Source organism: Lissotriton helveticus, chromosome 5_1 (genome assembly GCF_964261635.1).
Source record: "Lissotriton helveticus chromosome 5_1, aLisHel1.1, whole genome shotgun sequence".
NCBI classification, from domain to species: domain Eukaryota; kingdom Metazoa; phylum Chordata; class Amphibia; order Caudata; family Salamandridae; genus Lissotriton; species Lissotriton helveticus.
In genome coordinates, this window is record NC_136065.1 from 1,950,685,508 (window position 1) to 1,950,711,010 (window position 25,503).

Below are 25,503 nucleotides of genomic sequence, written 5' to 3' on the forward strand. Positions count from 1 at the left end.
TTGCGGTTCTATATTGCTGCTGAGAAGAGTAATGCGATTGATGCCCCTGTTGAGGATATTATTGGTGCCTATTCTGCTGGTAGGATACTGTGGATAGAAACTTTCCTCTACCGATCCCTTCTCGAAAAGGGCTGGAAGTGTTGCTGCTGTAAGGTGCCCAGAAACCCTGTTGTTTCTTCATCCGATTTTATAGACTGCAAGGCATCATCCAAATGCTTTCCAAAAAGATTTCCACCATCAAATGGCATGTTGAGTATCTTCGGCTGCACCTCTGGTTGAAACTAAGTGGCCTTTTGTGAACCTTGGGAACACAGGACAGCAGCCCCTGCCACTGACAGAATGCTGTGGAAGAGATTTCCATGGCAGCATCAATAATTACGAAGAGGCTTTCTCCCCCTCTTGAAGAATCTTCTTTGCTTCTTTCTTTTTATCCTCTGGGAGATATTTCAAAATTGCCAACATGTCAGACCACATCTGACAGTCATATCTCACCAGTATGGCCAGCACATTAGACGCCCCGATAGATGTTGCTGCCATAGCAGAGAAGCGCTTACCGATATTATCTAACCTTCTGCCTCCTTTCCCAATGGTAGTAAATGGCGACAGGAGTAAAACCCATATACCAGGTCGAGATCTGGGTGAGTAAGCAAGAACTAACAGCAATGTCTCAACCGGTATCAATGAGGAAGGCAAATATACATGCATGTACAAGACATTACAAAAGGACAAAGGGAGACTTGAGGTAAATTTGTAGAAAGTGCTCATGGCATCATGTATTTAAGGTAACAATTCATACAGGACAATTATATCAGCAGTGTGGGCATAAATTGCAAGGGTAACCCAAAAGGACTTGGTGCACTATTGTGCTCGTGACACACAGAGTGGTGGCGGCGCAAGTGACAAGTGAGAGAGCAGAGAAAAGGTGCAATGTGACAAAGTGAAAAAATATATAAGTACAGGAATATATGGTTCATCAAGAAATATTATTTACAAAGATTGGTCATGGTTTAGACATTTATGTGAACCATAGTTGAATGTACGCCGCGAATTGTGCTGATTGGTTGCTCGACGGAGTTTCGATCCTATCAAATCAGGATCATCTTCAGGACCGGGTTGCCAGTTTAGGGTGCTGTATAAGGGAGGTAAGGGAAGAGATCGGGGGGGAAGGAGGGGTAGCGCATGGGGAGGTGGTGCGCATTGCGGAGCAGGAAAACGTGCAAGGAAGGCGAGCCTAGCTGTAGGAGGAAGGGGCAGTGTGGCTTGCCCAATGAAAGGACGGTGTTCCAGCAGGGAGAGGAGAGACCACGGGTGTAGCGCAGCGAAAACGAGGGTCTACGTGGTAAAAGGAACAGGAATTCCTGGGGGTTCCAGATGGTAAAAGGGTGTAAATTACTGCGAAAAAAGTAACGGAGACTGCATGTGAGGAGACACGGTGAGATGACCGCATGCGAGGAGACGCGGTGAGATAGCTGACTCCGGAGCACAGGGCTCATGGTTCGATCCCCGGCGCTGGCCGCAGCTCAGGTCAGTGCCATGTGACTGAGCAATAGCTCACTTAATTGCCCTGATGGCCCCCAGTGCCTTGAAACCTTAAGCGGTGATATGTTTGTGCTTTACAAATATGGATTGATTTATAATTTATTTATTTATCCAGATCACTATCCATAAAGTCACCCGTTATTGTAATGGGAGGCAATGTTCTTTTTCCCTTAGCTGCGTGCCCAGAGGAGTTTTTGGAAGGGATGCTACCTCTAAAGCCTCTGAACGTACCAGAGTATGTTGCACCGGGGCATTTGCCTTGGGAAATCTCTTATAATAATCATTCTGCATAAGGCGCAAATCAGTGACCAGAGATATAGGGGCTGTAATGATGATCACTTGCACACTGTGCTGCTCTTTGTAACAGTCCTTGGATGGATAATGCTCCTAAAAGGTTTCATAACCTTGAACGGAAGTCACCTCCTAAGTATCTAGAAGTGTGTTGATCAGCATCTTCACCATCTGTGTCCTGGCATTTAACATTGAGCTGTGTAGGGTCATAGGCTGGGCCAACAGACCATCATCACCTGACTCCTGTATTTCTAGAAGTCGTACTGGAGGTAGAAGGGACACTATTGTAGGATCCTGATGTAAGGGTGTTGGAATTTCCTCCTCAGAGATGAAAACCATCTCCTTTATGGCCGTCGACGATGATAGCACTGTTGGAGGCTTTGTCGACGAAATGCCGTCGATGTCTTAGAGGGTCTGATGTCGTCAACGGTGGCAGAGTCAATATTTTTGCCTTCGAGGACATTGACGTTGGCAATCTCAATAGCTTCGCTGACGACAAAGATGTTGTTGTTCTAGTTGTCGGAGTTACCAATGACGCTGTCGTCACCAGCATGGACGGGACCGAGGGCACCTACCCCTTCCCCATCGTTGCTTAAGACGTCAATAGGCTGATTTTCGAACGCAGTCGACTGACGGATTTTCTTCTTTGACTGGTCCTTAAAAGGTGTCACAGGAAACAAGGAGGATGACGAAAGAGCCTTTCTGTGAGTGGAGATAGGCTCAGCAGGTTCCTTACTCCCAACTATCTCAAACTGGTATCCCTGGTATGAGATTTCGCACTCTCTGGGTTCTAATCAGATGAGCCCTCATATTTACGCTTCTTTGATTAAGAATGACCCCTTTCTTCACCCTCATTGTCAATCAGAGCGAGCCTTCTCCTTCAGGAGCCAAAGAAGGTGCCTGGCCTTACGGTCTTTTAAGGTTTTGGCTGAGAAGGTCTGACAAGGTTTGCACTCGGGTTTTGGTGAAGGTACAGGAAACAAAGACATTCTTTGTGGAGATCCTCAAGAGTATAGCCTTGGCTTTCCACAAGATTTACAAGGCCTGAACAGCCTTTTTTAGCATCGGAAATGCTGGCAATAGGGACATAATCCCAAAGACTGTACCTCAGAAGTTGTGTGGTCGTCAAAGACATGTTTGTAAAGTAGACAGGTCAAAAGTTGACAAGAAAAACACTGACTGAGCAGAGCTCACGGAGACTCCCTAACACACAACATCCTATATGAAATCTGAGGTATGGTGGCTCTGCAGTGGATCAGTGCTTCAGGGTCTGTACTCCGACTGGTTGAAGTTTGGATGCATTAAAATAATTTGAATTGGCTAATAATGTCTATTGTTCTCAATGTGATTCCTTATGCTTATGAATTAGAACTGCGTTTATTACTGTTACCGCAGCCCAGCCAAGTAACACGCATCACGGGTTAAGGTAATATAAAATAATGCTTTTCCTCACATCACTGCACTAGTATTCAATGTCACACAAATTATTATTTGTGATACGGCTTGAGGCGCTGCCCTCAGTTAATATGGATGAGAAAGACTTGAGCTGTGCAGAAACTGTCGAATTCCGCAGTCAGCGAGTCCGTCCTGGCTGGCGCACAGGTCATAGTTGCCGTAGACACCAGGACAACTTGCAAGTGCTAAACCCTTCCCATCATGGACACCTCCTTCCAGACACAGCGGAGTCTGCAGCATTGTGCTATCACAGCCGTGAAGTGGCTGCAGGATGAGGACCCTATCAATCACGCAAGTTTTAGTTTGTGAGTCACTCAGCAACAGACTGCTCAAACTGTCAGGGAGCATGCAGCATATACAATTTAATAAGTCAGAGCAGAGACGCTGGCAATCTTATAGAAATAGATATCCCTTTTTCCCTAGATGGTGAAACTCCGGAAAAGTCTACCGGATTTTCAATGTTTTTAGAATACTGCAAACTGGACTGTTGCGCCTTTCCTCTGATTGAAACTATAGTGCTTCATCTTTTCCAGTTCTATTCGGTGCTTGTTTGGTGCATGTCTCCCTTTGCTCTGGCCAGCACAGCATCCTGTCTTACAGTGCACCCACTAACGTTTCAGGCCGGCTATCTGAGTAAATGCAAGTGGGTTTCTTACATTGAATAAGCACTTGAAGAGCTCTGCAATTACTTCCACATGCGTGGACCATACCTCTGCACAGAAGTGGATTATTTTTGTAATGTACCTCATTACACGGACACAAGTGAAGCGTCGCACACAAAGACACTGAATCATTGACATGTCAAAACATAAGCATGATGAAAACTTGGCAGCTGTTACCATGGGACTCCCACCATGAGGACAGCGATGATTCAAGCATGTGAATCTATGAAACATACAATACTAGAGAAGCAGGCCTAATTGGGTACAGGTACGACTGACCTCACAAAAAGGATTAGCTGGTCAAGAGGCTTATTCAGAAGCTGAAGAGGTGCTAAAGGCATTTGCACTGGGTCATATGTTAGAATAAGGATGAAAGATGGAGCCTTTTTCTCAGGAGGGGTGTAAGGAAATAATCTTGAAATCGAAGTTTTATGAGTTGACAGAGAACTATGCGATGTCAAAGAATGGGACTTCGACTGACTTATGACGTTGAATCACGACTTTGAATGGTTAGATGTCGTTGCATGCTTCAACTTTGAATTTGGACCCCTCTTCCACCTTATGATCTCACTGTTGTCCATTTAGAGCAGTGAAAAAGCTAGTTTGATACCTTCAATCAAAATCAAACAGGAGGGGCATGAATATCAGTGAAGGATACGCTCCATGCATCACCAACAATTCTTGGATGTCCCTTTGTGGGAGTACCTGGTTTGCAGTTGAAGGAATACCTCTACTGGCCACACCATCTCGCTCTCTTCCAAGTATGAGGTTGTATTCCATTCTTCCCCACAGAAAACGTCTTGGCTTTCCTTCAGGGTCCTCTTCAAAAGATTTAGACAAAGGAGGCACTCTACCACAGAATGTGAGTTTCATGGCAAACAACATTGATACTATATGGGTCATTAGGAGCTTGCTTTCCGCCACACACGGGGCATGTAAAAAGTGATTGCAAGGTCAAACTATCAATGAGTGAAAAAACTGCTGAAGTGCAAATTAAACAGAAAAATAACATACGTGTATGCACTTTTATGTGTGCTATGTGTTGAATAAAACCCCAAACCAAGCAACTAAAAAAGAAATAAGGTCTCTCAGAAAGCGAGACAAACTTCTCATGAGTTGGTAATAAGGACAAGCGCCCTGGAGCCACGGCCTGTTCAAGGCATGGGTATAGAAGCTGCTGGCTCCTTAAAGGAGCAGAGTACAATTTCACCTGTCCAGGGATGATTCCGTTTCTGGATGCATTTAGCTTCATTTCCTACATATTTTCTTTTAAATTTAGGCAGCAAAGTTTACAGTTTATTCTGCAATGGATTTTGTTTATTGAATTTTGAAGTATACTTGCATTAATTGTTAAAGAAAAGCAAACAGAACATGGATAATATATCCTTGATCGGCTGCAGCGTTTGACTTAGTTACACATTTCCAGATTTTCCATTTAATTATAAAGTATGCGTATTTAAATATGTCACGCATTAGCAGAGCTATTCTAGGATTAATGACTACCAATGAAGGATCTTATAACATAGAAATGCAGGATTCACAAAAGTGAGTATTCAACACTTAATCACAAGTGTTTTAAAACTTCATCTGTAGGGAGCCTAGCTGTACCGTACTCACACAGCACAATGGATGAGTGGGGGCAGAACAAATATCATGTGATGTAGGGAAAACTGGGGCTATAGGCATCCACCATTCTCAGGTGCCTGTTAAGTTTTGTCCAAGCCACTTTGATAGCATAGATCAACCTTTAAGAAATAAAATGTTACCCAAAGGAGTACCTTAGAACTAACCGTATTGCTGCCAAATGTCTCAAAATCATTAGAAAATGGCAAACGTAAGAGAGGAGATTGCTATGATCACCACCACTGTGGCCATACAGCACTCTTATAGTGCTGGTCACAAAACAGCAACCATAAAGTACACAGACTGTATGTCTTCAAATGAGAATAATCTCATGAAGTAAAACCCTAAATTAATAACCACATGGAACGGGGAGAATTAATGGAAAAATAAACACCGAAGATTTCCTCATGTTCTCTTTTCGAAGTGAATGTTAATAACAGACGACCTCCCCGGTGACTCACTGGGAGTTAATCCTAAGGAGCGAGGGCTCTCATGAGATCTGGCAGAAGGCTGCCCAACATGTTTCAACTCATAAAGTAGCCAAGTTCCTGAGCACTATGAAAGAAACTGGACTGCTTTCAACTCCCAAGGGTAAAGAAATGGAAAGTTAAAGAAGCGGTTTTGCAGAAGATGCTAAACCAGAATTGTTCTTCTGAAGAAGTAAGGAAACAGGACATCCATCAAGCAATTTCCTGAAGTAAGCTTAGTTTTACTCAGTTTAACTTGAGAAACGAAGCAGTAGTATAAATCAATGGAGGAGCTGCCTTTTCCAGCTGTTGACCTGCTACAAGGAGGTTGGTTTACAGACAGTTATGGGCTATTTTCTCACATAAAATATCAAACTACCTCACGATCTAAAACAAGACAAAAATAAGAATGAAAGGGAGAATGTGCAGCATAGAAAATAAACACTGAAAACCCGTGCTGCCACTAAACAGTGAAAGGAAAGAGAAACAAGCACTGGCAATCCCAATAGTTATGTGTAGAGCTATACTGGCTTTAACAAATGCTTGTTTGCAACTGAGCAAAGTTTTTAAAAAAATCCAAAAGGTCAGTGTTGTGTCAGCAAGTGCAGCCTCAACAGAATGCTTTTGCCTTTACTTTATTACAAAAACTATTCCAAGATAGCCACTGATGTGTCAGCATACATACACCCCCATCTTGGAATGATTTCTGTCATGAAGAAAAAACATTCTAAGATAGTCACTGGTGCATGCGTGCTGACGCACCAGTGGCCATCGCAATCGTTTTATTTTTACACTTTATTAATATGAATTTACAGTTCCAAGATGACCAAAAGCCATTTTAGAACAGTAAATTAAGAAACATGTATGCATAGGCTGCCACATACATAGAAGCAAGCAGTCTGAAGCTGGTGGTAGTATTCAAAAACAACTAAAGAACATAAATAAAGTCGCCTGTAAAGTTAAAGAAAGGGCTGCAATGCTCACCGAAGGAGAGTTAAAGCTGTCTGTAGCGAGAGTACAGACAAGAGGAAAAATACATAAACGCTGTGGAATACGGGGTTACAACTGTAACAAGCATTTGCAATGCAATAGGTCTCGCATTAGGAAAGTTTGAGCTATTGGTATTGTAAATGGCAAAGTATTTATTTATGTTTTTTTTTTTAAATAGCTAAATTAATAGCTTTGTCATTTACAATGCCAATAGTTATAACTTTCGCAAACGTGATACCTATAGCATTTCTCTCTTAACTGCTGTTGCAACGGAGCAAAATATGTAGCAAATGCCATAATACTCTGCTGACCCATTGGGGTATTTTTGCGGTACGGACAGTAAATACAGCGGATTGCGGGATGAAGCAGCCCATTTCCGGGACTTTCACGTGCCTGGGCTCGCATCCACCGACAAAGCAAGCTGTCCGGCCACATCAGCAGTTGTCAGTGACGAGCGAGACACTTTAGAAGCAGATGTTTCCATCTGAGACCGCCCTCTGAACGCGCATGCAGCTGGACTCAAACCTCCGCTCCAGCCATTATCATAAACGGGTTTTTTTGGTACGCAGAATTCCGGCACATATCAGAAAGTTCTAAAAATTTATCTGTATTGCTTTAATGCACATTTTATCATTCAAAACAGTGTGTTATGATGATCAGCTGTGCGCTAAACGGGGTTTGGGGAGCTGGGACGGTCTCTGCACACACAGCGCACCTCCCGGTGTCGGCGATTTGCGAACAACCTAAAAACATGTAGCCCGGGGATTCCTTGGGCACGCAGTTAACCACATGATAAAAATACAGAGGGCCAGGCTCCCACTACCAACATATGCAGCGTTGGAATCGATAATATAAATAAAAACAAAACAGCAGAAAACTGTGCGTAGGACTAGGAGCCACTGAAAGTTGCAATAGCGTAGATTTTCTAAAAAAAATACTAATATAAACAATACAACAAACAATACCACAACGAAAGTACAACTTTCAAACTATAAATCCGAAAGTTCAATGGAACGAACAGGGCGGAGGAATGCCCTGTCAACCTAAGAGCCGCGCGCGTGAGCTTCTACCGTAGACAGCTCACGTCGCGCGGCTCTTAGGTTTCGTTTTCAAAAGCGCATGGCAGAGTCGTGCTCGCACACATGCGCGCTCACGAGGTCAAATCCAAGACAGAAAATGCGCGCGTCTGACTCTGTCCACATATTCAGTACACTAAAGTATACTAAAGTATACACGAGGTCCCTTCGCTACGCTCGACCTAAAAAGGAATTCGTCACCAAGAGGAGTAAAGTTGTGGAACCTCCTGTTAAAAAAGGTAAAAAGAAACACCAGGGGATTCGTTGTATAGAGCAGGGTTTAACAGAACAAAAGAACCCACAACGACATGGGTAAGCAGGGACCTGAGTCTTTCTAGAAATCTTCCCATGCTCTTCAGTCCAGTACATTAGCACCGCTAATAAATGTGACTGGTTTAGAATCATGATTTGTTCTGAGAGCAAAGTGAGCCTGCTGGTGGGATTTTTGTTTAAAACGGCCAGGAGATTTATGGTATTTGTATTCAGGAGGATGAAAAGTAAAGGAAGCTTCAAAACAATCCTGCAGTTGTATTTAGCATCTCCGACCAGCAACTTCTATCTAGTGCGACGGAGCTTGGCTGGCTCTTTTAGTGTAGGATGCCTTGACGATGATTACTTAGGAAGCCTTTGTGGTCAGATCAAGAGGGGACCAAATGAAACTGCATCAGTGAGTATAATGTGCATTCCCTGCACGTGTTAGTTCTTCATATGAATGCATTTTTGAGTGCGTTGGTTTTAGAGCACAACCATCTACTAGGCTGTTTGTATGTGTTTTTGGGGGATGCATATTGTTTTGTTGTGCATTTTGCAAGCATCTTCCAGAAATGCTTCGGTTGAAATGTCATTATGGCTACGATCCAAGATCTACAAATCCAAATGCTCATTATTTCACACAATATCACAGATGCATTACAAACTGCATTAACAACATCACTCGTGAGTGTTATCACAAAGCTTCAGTATTAAATTAAACATTTTCAGGGATATTCTTCCGCAATAAAGGCGAACTTCGTATATGAGGACTGGACAAAGTACCTGTGACGGGGCGGTGGGCGCCCCCGACATGGAACAGGGGATTGCTACGGACTGGTGGTCCGCTATACCTTTGACACCCCTTTCTGTTCCTCTTGCACAGACTGCTGACACCGATCCAGAGGAATGGTTTCCCACGGAGGCGGAAACGGTGTGGTATGACCAGGAGGGAATGGTGCAGGGTCCCTTTAACTCAGGAACACGGAGACCCATGGCCCCGCCCCCTGATGACGACACGGAACTAAAAGCCGGAAGAAACACCAAGAGGACGGACGGCGATTCCCAGGAGGTGGACGGAGTACTGGAGTGGAGACGGAGAGAAGACCCGACGAGCAGCAGATACGAAGAGGACGAAGACGAGCGGAGCCCAGCTGATTCCATCAAGCCAGGAGGCCACCGATTCCGCGACTCGCCCTGCCACGGTCCCACGGGAGGAACGTGGCTGCACAAGGTACGGGGAAAAGTAGCGGGCTGGGTGGGGCGTAGCGGACAGCCAGAGACCCTGTAGCCAGTGTATATAGCCTAAAGCCTCTGTGTCCCTTTCCCTTCACGAGCACTGTAGGCCCTGTATATAACTGCGCACTTAGTTTCCTTCACACCCGGCGCTATTACTATTGTTTGGAACGCCCCTTTGACCTCCGCTTTCTCCTGTCTTCTTTTCCGGTCCGATCGGAGAGCGGCCAGCGAACCAGCAGAGCCAACCCTTTACACCGGCAAGACCAGACAGAGCGAGCCAGTCCATCGGCGAAGACAGCCTCAGCCTGGAGTACTCGGCCTTCCCTCGGAGAGTCAAAACGGAGTCAAGCGAGTTTGCCAAACTGAGAGAGACTAGCAAAAGGAGAAAAGCGTATCTCAAAATAAAACCTTCTTTACGAGCACTGTTCCCTGGCTCAGTCTCGCTTGATACAACTCCCCCTGACCCTGCCCCCTTACAGTACCATAATCTATAATCTCTTGGGAACAAATGATTACACCCACTTCTTAAGTGTGGCACTGAATTTTTTATTTTTGCAGTCTTACATAGCGCAATCACGTCCAAAGGTCGTCAGAGTGCTTTACATGAGTACCAGTAGTTTTTTTTTGTTGTTGTTTTTTTACACTACCTACCTTTACAACGTATGCCATTACCACGGAACATGCAAGTACAAAGGTACCATCCTAACTTTGACCTTTTACAACGTTTAGGGTCTTCTTTCCCCCCCTGCCAAGTGACCCATGAGGCTTTAACAGCAAGTAGCAAGTGTGAGGAATTATGTACCATACTTACCTGTACCTCACGCTATGCTTGTTTCGCTGTGTAGCCCACCACCGCCACTGCGTTTCAAATTTTACCGCCATATTTCACCTTAGCCATGACAAACACTCATGGCCACGTTATCTGCCGCTCTAGGTCGCTCACGCACACTAGAAGTCGGCCATATGTTGTGTTTTGGTAATTACCATTCTCACTGGTTCTCCCTTGTATGTCTGTATTGTCTTTATGTTCCATGTACAGTAAAGTAGAGGGAATCCCCCTCTTACACGTACAGCACCTTAGCGAGTGCGACACTTTTTACCACACATTGTCACTTAATATAGTTTATTATCACCCACACATACTCATTTGGTCCTGAGGAAAGCCAGTTTTAATCAAAAGGCCTGGCTGAAACATGTAGACCACAAGGACGTAGGAGCTCTTAATACACTCCACATCGTCCACAGCCTTTTTATCTTGCTAACAGGGGCCCAGGTATTAAAATTTACCTTTCACCCTCGGGAACTGGGACCACCTGTATAGCTTTTAACTTTTCACGTTCATTCTCACCTTCACTGCACACTCAGCAAGCATACCAGCTCCTCAGTAATCTGGAGTCGCAGCACACCCGGGACACATTCGGTGTCACTGTGGTGGGCCCGATGATGAAGCATGACACCAACTAGGTTGGTGTGTGAGGGCTTCATGACCAAACCTAAGGGTTTGCCCGCAGATATACCTCCTGAGTCTCACTAACACAACCTAGCTAGTCCTATATTGATATTTCTACAAGGGTATTTTATATACATACACTATATATATCGTGAGCAAGGCGCTCTGCCGCCGAAATGCGTTTAGGTCATCCTTTTGGAATAAAAATCTTTCTTTGATAAACTTCCCACGGAGTCAGCGCCTGTTCTTTATGGATGCCAGGAATTGTAAAACAAACAAACAAACACACACACACACACGTTACGGCAAGTGCACTTTTAAGGTTTAGGGTGGGTGAGGTTCTTTATTGTCAAGGGTATTTTTAGGGTTTAGGGCAGGTATGGGATTTTGGGTGGGAAGAGAATTGTTAGGGTGGGAATGGGATTATAGGTGGCAAGGGCATTTTTAGGGTTTAGGGTGGGTAGGGATTTTTGGGTGGAAAAGGAATTTTTAGGGTATAGAACGCAGATGGGATTTTCAGTTGAAAGGGATTTTTTAGGGCTTAGGGTGGGATTGGGTTGTTGGGTGGTAAGTGAATTTTTAGTGTTTAGGGCGAGTATGGGATTTTGGATGACAAGGGAATTTTTAGGGTGGGTAGGGGTTTTTGGGTGGCAAGGGAATTTTTAGGGTGGGTATGGGTTTTTGGGTGACAAGGGAATATTTAGGGTTTAGGTTAGAAAGGGTTTTTGGGTGGGTAAGGGTTGCTAAGGAGAAAAAAATATATATCTGCACACACACACACATATATAGAACAAATGTATGTATTTTACATATAGGTAAATATATATACACATATATGCATGGGTGTATTAAAATACATATATCTACACATATTTTCTTAAAACGCATATGCACTTACCACGTATGCCTTTACAATGAAAATATAGGAATTTCAGAGATAACGATAAAGTATGTGTACATATATATATATATATTCACTGCCACCTAAGTGAATGTAGGAATCAGTATAAATCCGGGGCCAAACTTGCATGGTGTTAATAGAACCATGCACGAGAATTACCCACTTACAAATGGCCGCTCCATTTACACAGTACATAATGGTGTCTGTTTTTTCCCCTCACATGTGACAGGAAGTGAGGTTTGCTTATAATGTGCTGGATAACATTGCATGCATTGACACTGACGAAGGACTTACAGTCCAAAACGCGTTTGTCTGTTTGTTGGAGAAAGCCGGTAATAAAATCAACTGAGAACTATACCCCCGTGAGTGCGTGATCGTTTCCTTGGATTCAGGGACGGTTGGAGCTGGAATATATATATATATATATATATATATATATATACACATACATATTGCAAGAAGCTTCCAACCCAAAGTATACAGCATGAAGGAACGGCGCTCCACAGGGCTGGCTTTCTTGAATCAGAATGTGGTTTATTCCATCATATTAACACATCGGTAAAAGAACGTCTTTGCGTTTCGGCGGAAATCCTTCATCACAACAATATATATATACATATTTAAAAAACAAAAGCTTTATACTTACCCGCTAAATACTTACTTTTTTGTTGTAAAAGCATGCGTGGTAAAGGCATATGCGTGGTAAAGACTTTCATTGTAAAGGAATGCAGGTACAGACACGGTTGTTGTAATGACTGTGTTGTTAAGGCATGCGTTGTGATGGAATGCGTGGTTTCATCATACAACCCTCGAACCTGGTTCCCTAGTTCCATAGCTGACAGCCTTGGCTGTTATCCTGCATCACCTCCCTTTTGCAAAAATTGTTGCCATCTCTGAAGTCATGAGCTTGAGACCCGCAAACATCTTCCAGTGTCTGGCGGAGAAGGTCCTAGAGACTATTGGTTTCCATTCCAGATCATTATATGGACAGTTTACTATTCTTATGTGTATCATACGTAAATGTGCTTCGACAATGTTTTCCTATTTTATGGAGGCACTGACTAGATTGCTAAGTGGAATTAAAAAGTATTTCAGTAGTACGGAGAGTCTAGAGCAGGGGTCTTCAAACTGTGGGACGGGCCCCCTCATAGGGGGTCTTCAAGTGATCCCAGCATGGGCACCAGACCCTGGTCAGTGCTTTGTTTTCAGGGGGGAAAAAATGAGTGTCAGTAAGCCGCTCTGAAAAGGGCCATCACTAGTATCTGTTGTCATTTACATCTTGGCTGGGAAAAGGTGTTAAAAGGGAAGGGACTCCAAATATTCTGCAAAACCCTTACCCCCTTATCAACAATCACCCTATGCATACTTTTACATGTTAGTAAGGCCTGCCTGAACAGAATAGTATGTTTGTCAATCACGTATTTGATTGCATTTTTTAAACGGTAACAGAACTTAACTGCAATATTCAAATAAGTCTAAACATATTTAAACATTGACAGTTTAATAGAAGAGTTGTGAAAATTCTGAGAGGGAACCCGATTATTCTAATTTTTCACTAGGGGGGCACAGCATTAACAAGTTTGAAGACCACTGGTCTAGAGAACGTAGGGTTTTCCAACAAGTAGCCCAAGAGCTAGTGGCAGCTCTCCTGTGCACAGTTCAGCCTACTAAATTAGACGATTTTGTTTCGGTTAACTAATATGCGTATACCAAAATTGAAAACCAGGCACTATGGATACAAATGTGCATATTTTTAAGAACTCATAAGCTGTGGAGAAAAATGGTTGAATGAACAAAATATATTAAAGCTATTTGAGTAATAAATCATACAGTGTCGGGGAGACGTATTACTAAAATTAATACTTTGGTGCTAGAGACACTGCAGCTATGGCTGTTATGTATTACCCATATAGAGGCATTCTACATTAATAAAGCCATTTTTTTATACTACTGCTGGCAATTGTGCCTGATGAACTGAGGCGACCACTGCTCGAATCTTGCATATGGTGGGCACAAATATAATACTCTGATGCGGTCTTCATTACAATACTAGAAATATTTGCGGCTTGGGATGGTTTCATTGAACATAAGTAGCTCTTCATGCAGATACGGTTGGAGACTCCTAGTCTAAACCTACATTACCTTTTTGAGTAAGCTTTGGACTGCTCCACCTTCTTACTCTGAGAAAATAAAGTGCCAAAAGGGGGTTTGTGGTTATTCACTTTGTAGCACAAAAGTACAGTGGCCCATGGACACCAATGGTAAACAATTGCAATTGCCACCATAGCAGACTAGTAACCAGGCCTCACATGGTGTAAACAGAATGTGTTGGGACACATATATCTGTCTGCTTATATACACACGGTGATATGTATTTTCTTCTGGCATTTGCTGGTGCATGTAAGTGTGCATGTTTGTGCATGTGTTACTGTATGTTCATATACTTTCGAAAATGTAAACAAACAAAAAGAGGAATTTAGTTGCCACTAAGACTAAATTTGAGTCCGGTGCGGCAAGTCTTTTAAGGACATACATACTTTATTCAGCCCCCCCTCGCCATCCACATCTGCCCGTTCACCTCCCCATTCTTGTCCGCACATCTTTGGTGCTGGGCCCTGTACCCTGTAACAGTAAAGTACACAGTGATGCAAAGGGGAATGGGGGCGGGCTTTCTTACCGATGGAGGGTTATCCTGACCACCACCGTCTGTTAGCTCCCTAAACAATAGGTCATCAGGGCTGCCATGTGTCCCTGCAAGCATGAGAGGGCCCGCTCCCTGGAACAACTGGTGGAGAAGGAAGAGGAGAGAAGGGAGAAAGAATGAGAGAAAGTCAACACAATATCCACTGAGATTACATGCCTCCCGAGTGTCCCACATCCCCCTCCTGACTCACCAATTGAAGAGTATCCTGCCCTAACAACAAGCCTATGAGCACCAACCTACCTCCCCTGCGTTTCCAGAAGAGAAGAACAATGCCAGCACAAGCACTTGCTCATTCCATGTTACAGAAGGAGTACAGGAGTCACCAGACTCCTCAGGGATCCCTTCATAAGAGATCTAGCTTCTAGCAGGATACAATAGGGTACGACATCTGTATTTGGGCCTCTGACACCACACCAGTCGGCAGAGTGATCCAGACACAAAGGTGAGGGGGAGTCCGAAAAAGGCGCTAAAACTGTTTATACATTTAAGCTCAGTTGAAACATGTGATTAAGTGTACCATGGAATGAACACAGATTGAAATGAAACAAAAGCTCTGTTGGGAGCACAAAGAGGCTTGCACGCCAGGAGAGAGGTGGGTCCAGGGCCGGCTTTAGGGTAGTACAACTGGTGCGGCCGCACTGGGCGCTGACCTGTGGAGGGGGCACTGACGTCAGGGAGGCCCCCTGCGTTTAGTAATAACTTATGATTGGAGAGATATGGGGCACTTTTGCCCAGTGGTAGTGAGAGAATTCGAGGTGGCAGTCATGGAGTGTGGGGGCGCCAAAAATAGTTATCGCACTGGGTGCCACCAGCGCTAAAGCCGGCCCTGGGTCGTACTACCACCCAAAGGTAATGCCTGATGCCATATAGGAGAGAACTTGGCAACAAGAATGCAGAGATGTGTGAGGCTGCATCAGTTGACACAGGAGATGCTGGCGGGTAGTGTCAGAGAGGAGTGGCCCGACCTTAATATGTTTTAGATGGGTGATGCTCTAGCAGGCGGCTAAATGTGCAGCACCCACCCACAAGCATTAGAAACTGACCCACTGCAGCAGTACAAGCCCTCCTACTGAATGCTGGGACCTATGCTGCTACCCGATTTGGGGACAGGAGAAAGAAGGGTCACCTGTTATTCCTTGAGGAGAGCCGGCTTCCGTGATCCCACAGAGTAAAGCCAGACCTAGGATGCTGTAGGCCAGGTCTACAAAGAAGAGAGGCTGTAGGCGATATTTTGAGGAAAAATGGACTAAAGGGTATATGCATTTGAAAGAAACTAACTCGTGTTGAGAGAGGAAACTAGGAGTCATGAGAGTAGAGCGATTAGGCAGATGGTTGCATGTGAACTAGACAGTTTAGTGGGCATGTATGTTGGAAATCACTGCAGACCGTGTACACAGGGTAGAGGCTCCATCTGGCATACTTGTCAAGGGCAGAGAGATTCGGTGCCTTATGTACTAAGGTAGCAGGGAAAAGGGGGATGGCATACTGAAGGTGGCGGTACTTGGTGGCCTACGTGTGCTATTATTCCTATTTTAACTAGTTAGCATAGGAATCACCCCTGTCCCGTAAATTAGGTAAATAGGGGAACAGGAGTATTTCTTTACACACGTCAACTCCTACAAAGCGGTAAGAAATAAAACTGGTCACAAAGCAGACAAAGCTGGTGGGTCTATGTAAAGCACAAAGATTAACTTAAAATAAGAAAAAAAATACGATGAAAGACAGATGAGCAACAATCAGTGCAGAAGCATGTGTTGACTTCTTCAGTACTAATGGCATTTTTGTGTATCATAATTTTTTAAGTGCCGCCAGGAGGTGGCCGGTTTGCTCCAGCTTTTGCAGTACCAGTTCCGCATCTCACTGCACTATGGCATATCAAAGTGGTCCTGGATATCTGGAGAACGACGGGCCAGGGAGATCGTTGTGCTGAAACCCTTATGGGAGAGGTCCCAGGCAAAAAGGATGCACCCAAACAAGTGATGGCAACAGGGAGAGGTGTAGCGCAGCTGCCCGAACGGCTTTCTCCATAGCGCGGGGATCCCAGTTCAATCTATGGCGCTGGCGGCAGCTCAGCTCAGCATCAAGTGACTCTGGACTATAGCTCACTTAATCTACCCAACAGCCCCCAGCACCTTGAAACCTTACGGGTGATATGTTCGCGCTTTACAAATATGGATTACAATACATTTACATTACAACTGGAGTCATGGTAAATGGAAAGGGGCATGGAAGGTGTACTTATATACTGGCCCCATCTTCATTCCCACAAATTATGGAGCACTGAAAATGCACATATATACATAGATGGAGGAAAGCCCTGGGGTGAACTCCTCTGGGTGTAGGGAGCCACTTTCTCCTTACCATCTATAGTGAGGTCCTGGAGTTAGCGAGTTAAAGGGAAAAACAAAGAATCTTGGGTCCTTTTAAAACAGACACGGCCTTTTAAGACAGACAGTAAGGCAAGAGTAGGGGAGCAAGTAACATGGTCTGGCTTGTTCCCCCAAACCTATCATCTATCCGCTCTGAAGGTTCCTACTGTGAAACCTAAATATCCAACAATGAAACAAACCACCCCCAGCAAAGCCACTGACATCACACCATCCCCGGAACTCTGCAACAAGCTCAGCGCCTACTTCCATCTGAAGTTCAAGGCCCTCTACGACAACTTCAGGAAACAGACGCCATACACCACCCCTCTCCCCAACACCGCCGACCTGCCAATCATCTTGACCTGGGATCCCGCCACCACCGAACACATCACCACAACTGTGAAGAAAACCCAGTCAGGAGCCCCAACGGACCCTTGCCCACTGTACATATTACACAAGGGCCCGCCATCGCACCCAAACTAGGATGGATGAACGCCTCCTTCAGAACCCGCATCTGCCCTGAGGACTGGAAACAGGCGGAGGTTAAACCCCTCCTGAAGAAACCAACGGCCGACCCTACGGACCTGAAAAACTACTGACCCATCTCTCTCCTCCCCGTCACAGCCAAAGTCATAGAGAGACTCGTAAACACCCAACTGACCACCTTCATTCAACAGAACTTCACCTTTGACACCTTGCAGTCTGGATACCGCAGAAACCACAGCACTGAGACCGCCCTCCTTGCCGCCACTGACGACATCTGCATGCTACTCTACCAGGAACACCCTGCAGCCCTCATCCTTCTAGACCTCTCCGTAGCCTTCGACACTATCTCTTACAGACGCTCGCTGCCAAACTTCACAACGCAGGTATACAAGAAATTGCCCTCGACTGGATCCAATCCTTTCTCTTCGGCAGAACCTAGAGGATCAGACTCCTGCCCTTCCTCTCCGAACCCACTGATATCAACTGCGGAGTACCCCAGTGATCATCGCTTAGCCCCACGCTATTCAACAACTACATGGCCCCCCCTCACCGCCATCGTCAGACAGCATGGGCTCAGCATCGTGTCCTATGCCGCCGACACCAAGCTCATCCTCTCACTTACGAAGAATCCCGGAGACACCAGACTCTGCTTCCAGGAAGGAATGAAGAACGTGGCAGCCTGGATGAAAGACAGCTGTTTGAAGCTCAACTTAGAGAAGACAGAAGTCCTCATCCTCGGACCCTGCACTTCGGCCTGGGACAACACCTGGTGGCCCTCCGCCCTCGGGAATCCCCTCACCCCTGTAGACCACGCACGAAAGCTTGGCATCATCCTCAATTCCTCCGTTTCCATGAACCACCAGATAAACGCTGTCGCGTCCACCAGTTTCAACTGCCTGCGCATCCTCCGCAAGACCTTCAAATGGAACCCCCTCCCCCCCGACTGCAGAAGGACCGTCACCCACGCACTCATAACCAGCAGACTAGACTACGGCAGCACCCCATACGCCGGGATCAAAAGAACCTTCTACACAAGCTCCAAATCATCCAGAACACGGCAGCCAGTCTCGTCCTCGGGACACCACGTCACAAACACATGACCCAACACCTCTGAGACCTCCACTGGCTCCCGGCGAGAAGAGGGTCACTTTCAAATTCCTCACCCACGCCTACAAATCCCTCAACAACATCGGACCCAAATACCTCAACAAAAGTATCCTTCAACGTACCCAAGAGGAACCTCCGCTCCGCCGACCTCGCCCTGGCAGAGGTCCCCTGCATCCGCAGAAACAGAACATGAGGGAGGGCCTTATCCTTCATCGCAGCCAAGTCCTGGAACATGCTCCCTGTGAACATAAGACGCTCCCAGACCCTGCACGTGTTCAGGAAGGACCTCAAGACTTGGCTCTTTGACTGATCCAGAGTCGCTCTCTCCCTCTCCCCTAGCACCTGGAGACCCTCACGGGTGAGTAGTGCGCTTTACATACCCATGATTGATTGAAACTGCTAAGGAACAAGTAGATTACATTACCATTCATACATGCGCTGCCTTTACATCTGCTCCAACACAGGAACATGTTAAGGCCAATACCAGTAAAGCCTCCATCATCGGATATTGACCCGTAAACCAATGGATCCAGAGGATCCCTTAAAGTCTATTGCAATGCCCTAGTTTTTCCTGTTTTTAGTGACACAGAGACAGTTCTCGTGAAACTCTTCAATGTAAAATGTTCTCAAACCGGACCTTGCTCAAACACCATGGCTTCGTGAAATGGCTACATTTTTGTGCAAACATTTACTCTGAAATCTGTGTGTCTAGTACCTCTACAGATTCCCGATGTTGGCTACCATACCATGAACATAGCAAACTGGGACTTTTTCACAAAACAAATTCATCTCAAGCTCCTTTGTGATTTGTCAGTTTATCACAACCTCCCCCGCCCAATCTGAGCTTTAATCTTTGGCTCATCTTTCTGTACATCTTAACATTTATTTCTGACGTGTTCCCTGTGCTACTGGCTCAAAACAATTACATCAGACAGAAAAATCATATCAGGAAACATGTAACATTAAAAATCGAAGGTGTAATTCCAGTGAAGATTAGCATCTTCAAAAGCATGAACGTTTCATGTGCATCTTGTACCGAAGGTCCTGACTTATATCTCGGCGGACGAGTTACTCCATCACAACGGAGACCGATATCCTGTTTGCCGAAATATAAATCCCATAGGATATAATGGGATTTCAGGGCTCGACAAATCTAAAAAATCTTACTTGATCTGCAGGTCGAGTAAGTACACTTTTCCACTCAAACTAACCTCAATTGAACTCGACCCGCAAATTAGCACCTGGCACTGAAGCGGCAGATATCACTCGCCAGGCCGGTCAAGTAGGCCTGAAAACTGGGTCGCCCTTGAAGAAATATACTCGCATTTGCGAGCGGTCGAGTACATTTGTCGAGCCCTGGATTTATATTTCAGTGGACGTGATATCAGTCACTGTTGTGAAGGAGTAACTCGTCCACCAAGATCTAAATCAGGCCATCTGTCTTCATTCTGCACTTGACCGCTTCCTCTCACTTCCAAATATCCAGCATCTAAAAAGAGTGCATTACAGTCTTGAACTTTAGCCGAAGATATGTCATATTCTTGATAATTAAAGGTATCTTATCCTAAGGCCCATCAATATTTGGCTCCCTTATATCAATATGTTGGATAACCCACAAATGAGAAATATACAGAGTTGAGTCCAAAGAAAGTTGTAGAGTTCTGGATTATGACCACCATGTTATTTTTAGATTTACAAACAATAAAAAAACTAAAGACACACTTCTTCAGGAAACATTCACTCCGGTTCTACTTAAAAGACCACCTGCTGGCCTGACCAGAGTGAAACCAGAAATTTGCATATACCAGACATCCCATGCCTATGCCATTTCTGGGTGAGTTTCACACTGCATTAACCTTGACACCAGAGGATCTGTTGACGGTCCGGTCTCCACTGGAAAAATTTGGCATCTGGTATTTTTTTCTGGCTTCGTTTGCTTTTCACATCTCATGTGGGATCGTCAGCTAGCTACTTTTTGAAGTAGTGATGCACCCTGCAAAATAATTTCTACAGAACAGAATCGAAAGTGAAGATTATTTGATCCATTACTCTAAGACGGGAACATGAACTTGGGGTGAAGGATGACAATCCATCCTACAACAGGCATTAATTTGACTGCAGCTCAGTTGGGGAAGGTTCCACAGCAAGAGATGAACTTGAATGCCTCTAGCAAAACAGTGGATTCCGACTGCTAGCATGATTGTACTACTATAGCGAGTGTTATTTTATGGATGAAGATGACATGTAGGGCTGAGTGTTGAGAATTCTCTGGCCACACTTCATTTGACACCATTCCTTAAGTGCTATTTCATGATGTAACTGAGATACTAAGTCCGGTTTCCTTCTGTGTCTGGGAGAAATTGCTCCTTCATTATGAACTGTGAATCTATTAATCCGGTCACCTATATAATATTTAAACCACGTGATATCCCAGATACTGAGCACAGGAGGACCCTATAACACCTTCTAAATCTTAACAATTCAGAAAAGACCGTTTTTAACCATCAAAATTCCAATAATTAGTTCCAATAATTAACTTCTTCCCTATTATCAGGGAGCTCTAGGCGATCGAAACATGCACTAACAGTGTTCTACCTATGAGTGGTAAGAGTGAAGTATGATATTTTAGCTTCATCCAAGACTTCAAGTCTAAAGACTATTAATCATATGTATCGATAGTGTCTTTGCCGAGCTTTTTGGGGCCAACTGTCATTACTCTGTGCACAAGCAAAGCATTTTTTAATTTCTGTATGAAGCCACTGGAGCCTATTGAAGCCTCTTAATAGTGGGTGAAATAAGTCTGGTCTTGGACGTTCCTGCAAGAGGACTTGCTAGAGCTCTGGAAGGCTCTCATTTGTAATAAATAAATAAAACCTCGTCAGGAGGCAACTGCAGCTTACGACACCTGTTGCAGCTGCCAGCACTGCCAATGACCGTACCAACACAACTACTAACCATCGCTATCCTACAAGTGAGACAATTCAGACTATTTCAGGGCCCCAATGCTATAAGAATGGCTTAGGCGGCAGGTATTAATCATTTTTACTGTATATTGACCAAATAAACAACTATTGCTGAACTCCTCTCTAAATTAGATATACAGTGCCACCATGGGTAGACTGTCAAGTCCTAGTACCGGGCTCAAATTAAGCACGGATTACTGTTTGCATAATGGTAGCCTGAACCCATATATCCAAGAAGGGATGACATTTTGCCTATGACTATGCGAGACTAAATTTCTTTCCAGACTTATTTGTCTCCAAAATATAGACTGGTCAACAACTCCCACAGTTTTCATTTCGAACGTTTCACCCAGGAATTATCTATAGTCACGACTTGGAAAACTTGATTTACTTGGTTCATTGGTTGTTGATAGCCAACTACAATCAACTTGTGTCACCAAGAAGGGCCTGCTTTGATCCATGTATATATTATGGCCCAAAAATGTTATGTTTAAGGTTTTGCAGCTTGCGTAGGATTCCCGAATAAATATGTGACCTGGAGAATGATGATAAATGTTCAGTAACGGTTTGAAATGCACATTATAGAAGAGGCAGGTCTCGAATTTGCGAGAGTTTAAGCTATTGGCATTGTAAATGGCAATGCCTTTAATTTATCTGTTTTGATAATTAATTCTTTAGATGCGTCGGATGGCCCCCGGCCATCTGATGTCACGGTGGGCGTGTGCGTCGGAAGGGCGGGAGCCGTCCGTTCTGCGCACGCGTCAAATTTTGACGCATCATGGGGGAATTCAGTCTGCATTCAAAGGGTTAACACATAAATAAAAGGCATTGTCATTAACAATGCCAATAGCCGAAACTCTTGTAAATGCGAGACCTATTTCATTTCAAGGAAGTGGCCGTCATTGTACCGGGCAGCTTGGAAAGTGAAAGCACGCATGGCGCACTGAGTGTTGAAGGAAAGCATGTTGTGCCTGCAGTAGGACAAACTCATTAAAGAAAACAGTGGTTACTAAAAAAGACATACTGTGTAACAACAGACGTAAAAGGGCAAGTCCTCAAGGGAGGTTACACATGATGAAAAGGCGGTAGTAAGGAGGGACTAACAAGCCTATTAATAAATCAGTAGCTAGCATTTACAAAGCATAATGACACAAGCCAATGAAAAATATGGGCCGAGAGTGGGCGTAGCTTCAACTCCATACTAGAATACAGCATGCCTAGCAGAGTAGTGCATGCGCTGCCCAGGCTCGACCTAAAAACACAACTTAGCCATAGAGAAAAAACACCAGAAACCTGGCAAAACTACTGCATCTGAAGATCTCTCTAACAATTTGCAATGTGACAAAAGTCTAAGCGGGAGAAAAAAGGGATTCCAATATATAGGCCCCATGTCGAGTGAAGCTGCCACCACAGAATGCCCATTAGAAGTGAGGATTTGAAGCATGGGACGGCACACTAAACAGCATATGGGCATTACCCAGAAGAAGCTCCAGACCAAAAAAGTTGCCAAATAACTGTAGCAGTCTTGATTAAACATTCACAGAAACGTTAAGTGGATCGATCGCGCACAGTGTTGTTTCCCAGAAACGCATTTAGAGTTACAGAGGCCTCATACCATTTTGACAGACATCTTTTGGCCACACTGAAGCCTATACATCTCAGCCTGAGGGAGGACACATACATACATACATACATACATACATACATACATACATACATACATACATACATACATACATACATATATATATATATATATATATATATATATATATATATATATAACTCCAACCGGTCACTGTGCATTTATATATATGTGTGTGTGTGTATATATATCTGTGTGTGTATATATATATATATATATATATATATATATATATATATATATATATATATACACACACACACACACACACACACACAGATATATATACACACACACATATATATATATATAGGGCTTGCACGCTGTTCACCAGATCAAAGGGTGCATCGTCACAGGTATCTTTGCAGCAAAATCCAATTACAGCAATCTTTCAAAAAGGAAGACAATGCCATGTGTGAATCAAACTTAATTTATTCGTCAGACCGCCATTGGACGCGTTTCGGCTGATCCCATTGGTGAGCAAGGCTGGGATAAGCTGAAACGCGTCCGATGGCGGTCTGACAAATCAATTAAGTTTGAATCGCACATGGCGCTGTCTTCCTTTTTGAAAGGATTGCTTCAATATATATCTATATATATGCAGTTAATTTGTCTCTTTACCAAGGTAATGATTTGTAGAACAGAGGAAGCAAACCCAAATGATGGTGCAATTGTAGTTTATTTCATGCCCAGCACCACCGCCACCATAATGCGTTTCAGCCAGCATGGGGCCTTGATCACATGACACTGCTGAGGGAGCGGTTACAACACTTAAAGTGCAAGTCAGTGACGTTTTGCTATGCATCAACTATTTTTCTCTCTTTCATAGACATGGAAAAAATACATATGTAGGAAAACTCATATTTACCACGTAGTGATAATATAATGTTGAGTCACCGAGAGCATAAATACATCTCTAAAGTGCAAAAATAGAGCAAACATGATGTAATATCATGAAAATAGCAGCACGTTGAATAAATAAATATATACTCAATATATGTTTGTCCTGCTCTTACGAATTCCACCAGTTAGCGAAACAAGGGTTATATTCATGAAAAAAATGAAGCTGAAAAAAGTAAAAACCAATGTAAAAAATGTTCTCATATATAGCAGCATCATTCAAAAAAGATAGAAGTCAAGTGGGCAATTGCCAAAAGTTCATGTCAGCATAAAAAATGAGACAAAGTCTGTGCAAAATATGCAAAATCATGTCACAATCTAAATAAATATATATATATATATATATATATATATATATATATATATATATATATATATATATATATATATATATATATATATATACACACATCAAACAGAAGTCGGCGAAGAAGCAATGATGGCCGCTAGCAGCGGCGGGCCGGGACGGGATCGCCACTCCCCCGTATTCCAACACACTCGTTCGCACCAATCCAAAGAACGATGTCCAGGCCAACAGCTAGGTTCAAACAACTGGTGTTTATTCACAGCGCACTCGACGCGTTTCGGGAACAACTTCCCTTGTTCACGAGTAAAAGTGCTTGTTTACAATCCAGTTAAATGCATATCATTTGACCCAAGTTGTACTCAACATACAGAACAGACTACCAAAATAACGAGTCATTGGAGCTATGAGAACAGACTCACATTACTAAGTCAGCAAGCTTGGGCGTAGTTTAAATGATCGTTTTACACTGTTTCACCAACACAATTCGTTTGCAAACTGTTTTGTATTGCATCAAGTAAATATACATTGAAATTACAATAAAATATAGATGGCAGTAAATTGTCACGGGTGTTCGAACTCATGTCTTTAGATCTAGCGCATTGTGTTCTCGATGCTTTTGTATCATGCGCCGCCTATACCTCCTTTAAATACAGATTCTTTATTACCGATTTCTAATTTACCGATTCAGAATTACTGAACACCCAAATACCGAATCGGTAAATAAGGAACGGTAAAAATGAGCAAAGAGATGTAGGAAAAATCTGTACTACCGAATTTCATAAATTCGGTATTTAGGAGTCGTAATTAACACTGACTGAAAGCTAGCTCGCGACCGAGATGGCCGCGCTTTAGCTCGGCTCCGTTCGCCTGCCTGTATTTTCACATTTATCCTGCTGTTATCCTGCCCCGGGAAGCCCTCTTTGCTGTGTGGTAGTGCTACGACGCCCTGCAGGCACTTACCTCTTGTTCCGGTTGTCCTGGCTGCTGTGGATCCGGAGCGGTGCCCCCCGATCGTTTTGTGGCGTCGGAGGCGGACTGGCCTGGATCTTCTTGCTGGTTCCCGGGCCGGACGGAGCCTGC

General features: G+C 44.0%; 1 protein-coding gene across 2 annotated transcripts in view; it reads right to left on the bottom strand.

Moving 5' to 3' along the window:
* The window catches only part of SRCIN1 (SRC kinase signaling inhibitor 1), an 808,310-nt gene that overhangs the window by 734,750 nt on the left and 48,057 nt on the right, over positions 1-25,503 (bottom strand). For both annotated transcript variants that reach the window (XM_078645611.1, XM_078645612.1), the window contains exon 2: positions 14,620-14,727. In XM_078645611.1, coding sequence (XP_078501737.1) covers positions 14,620-14,703 — 84 coding nt within the window. In that variant the 5' untranslated portion in view covers positions 14,704-14,727. The remainder of the gene's footprint in view (positions 1-14,619; positions 14,728-25,503) is intronic.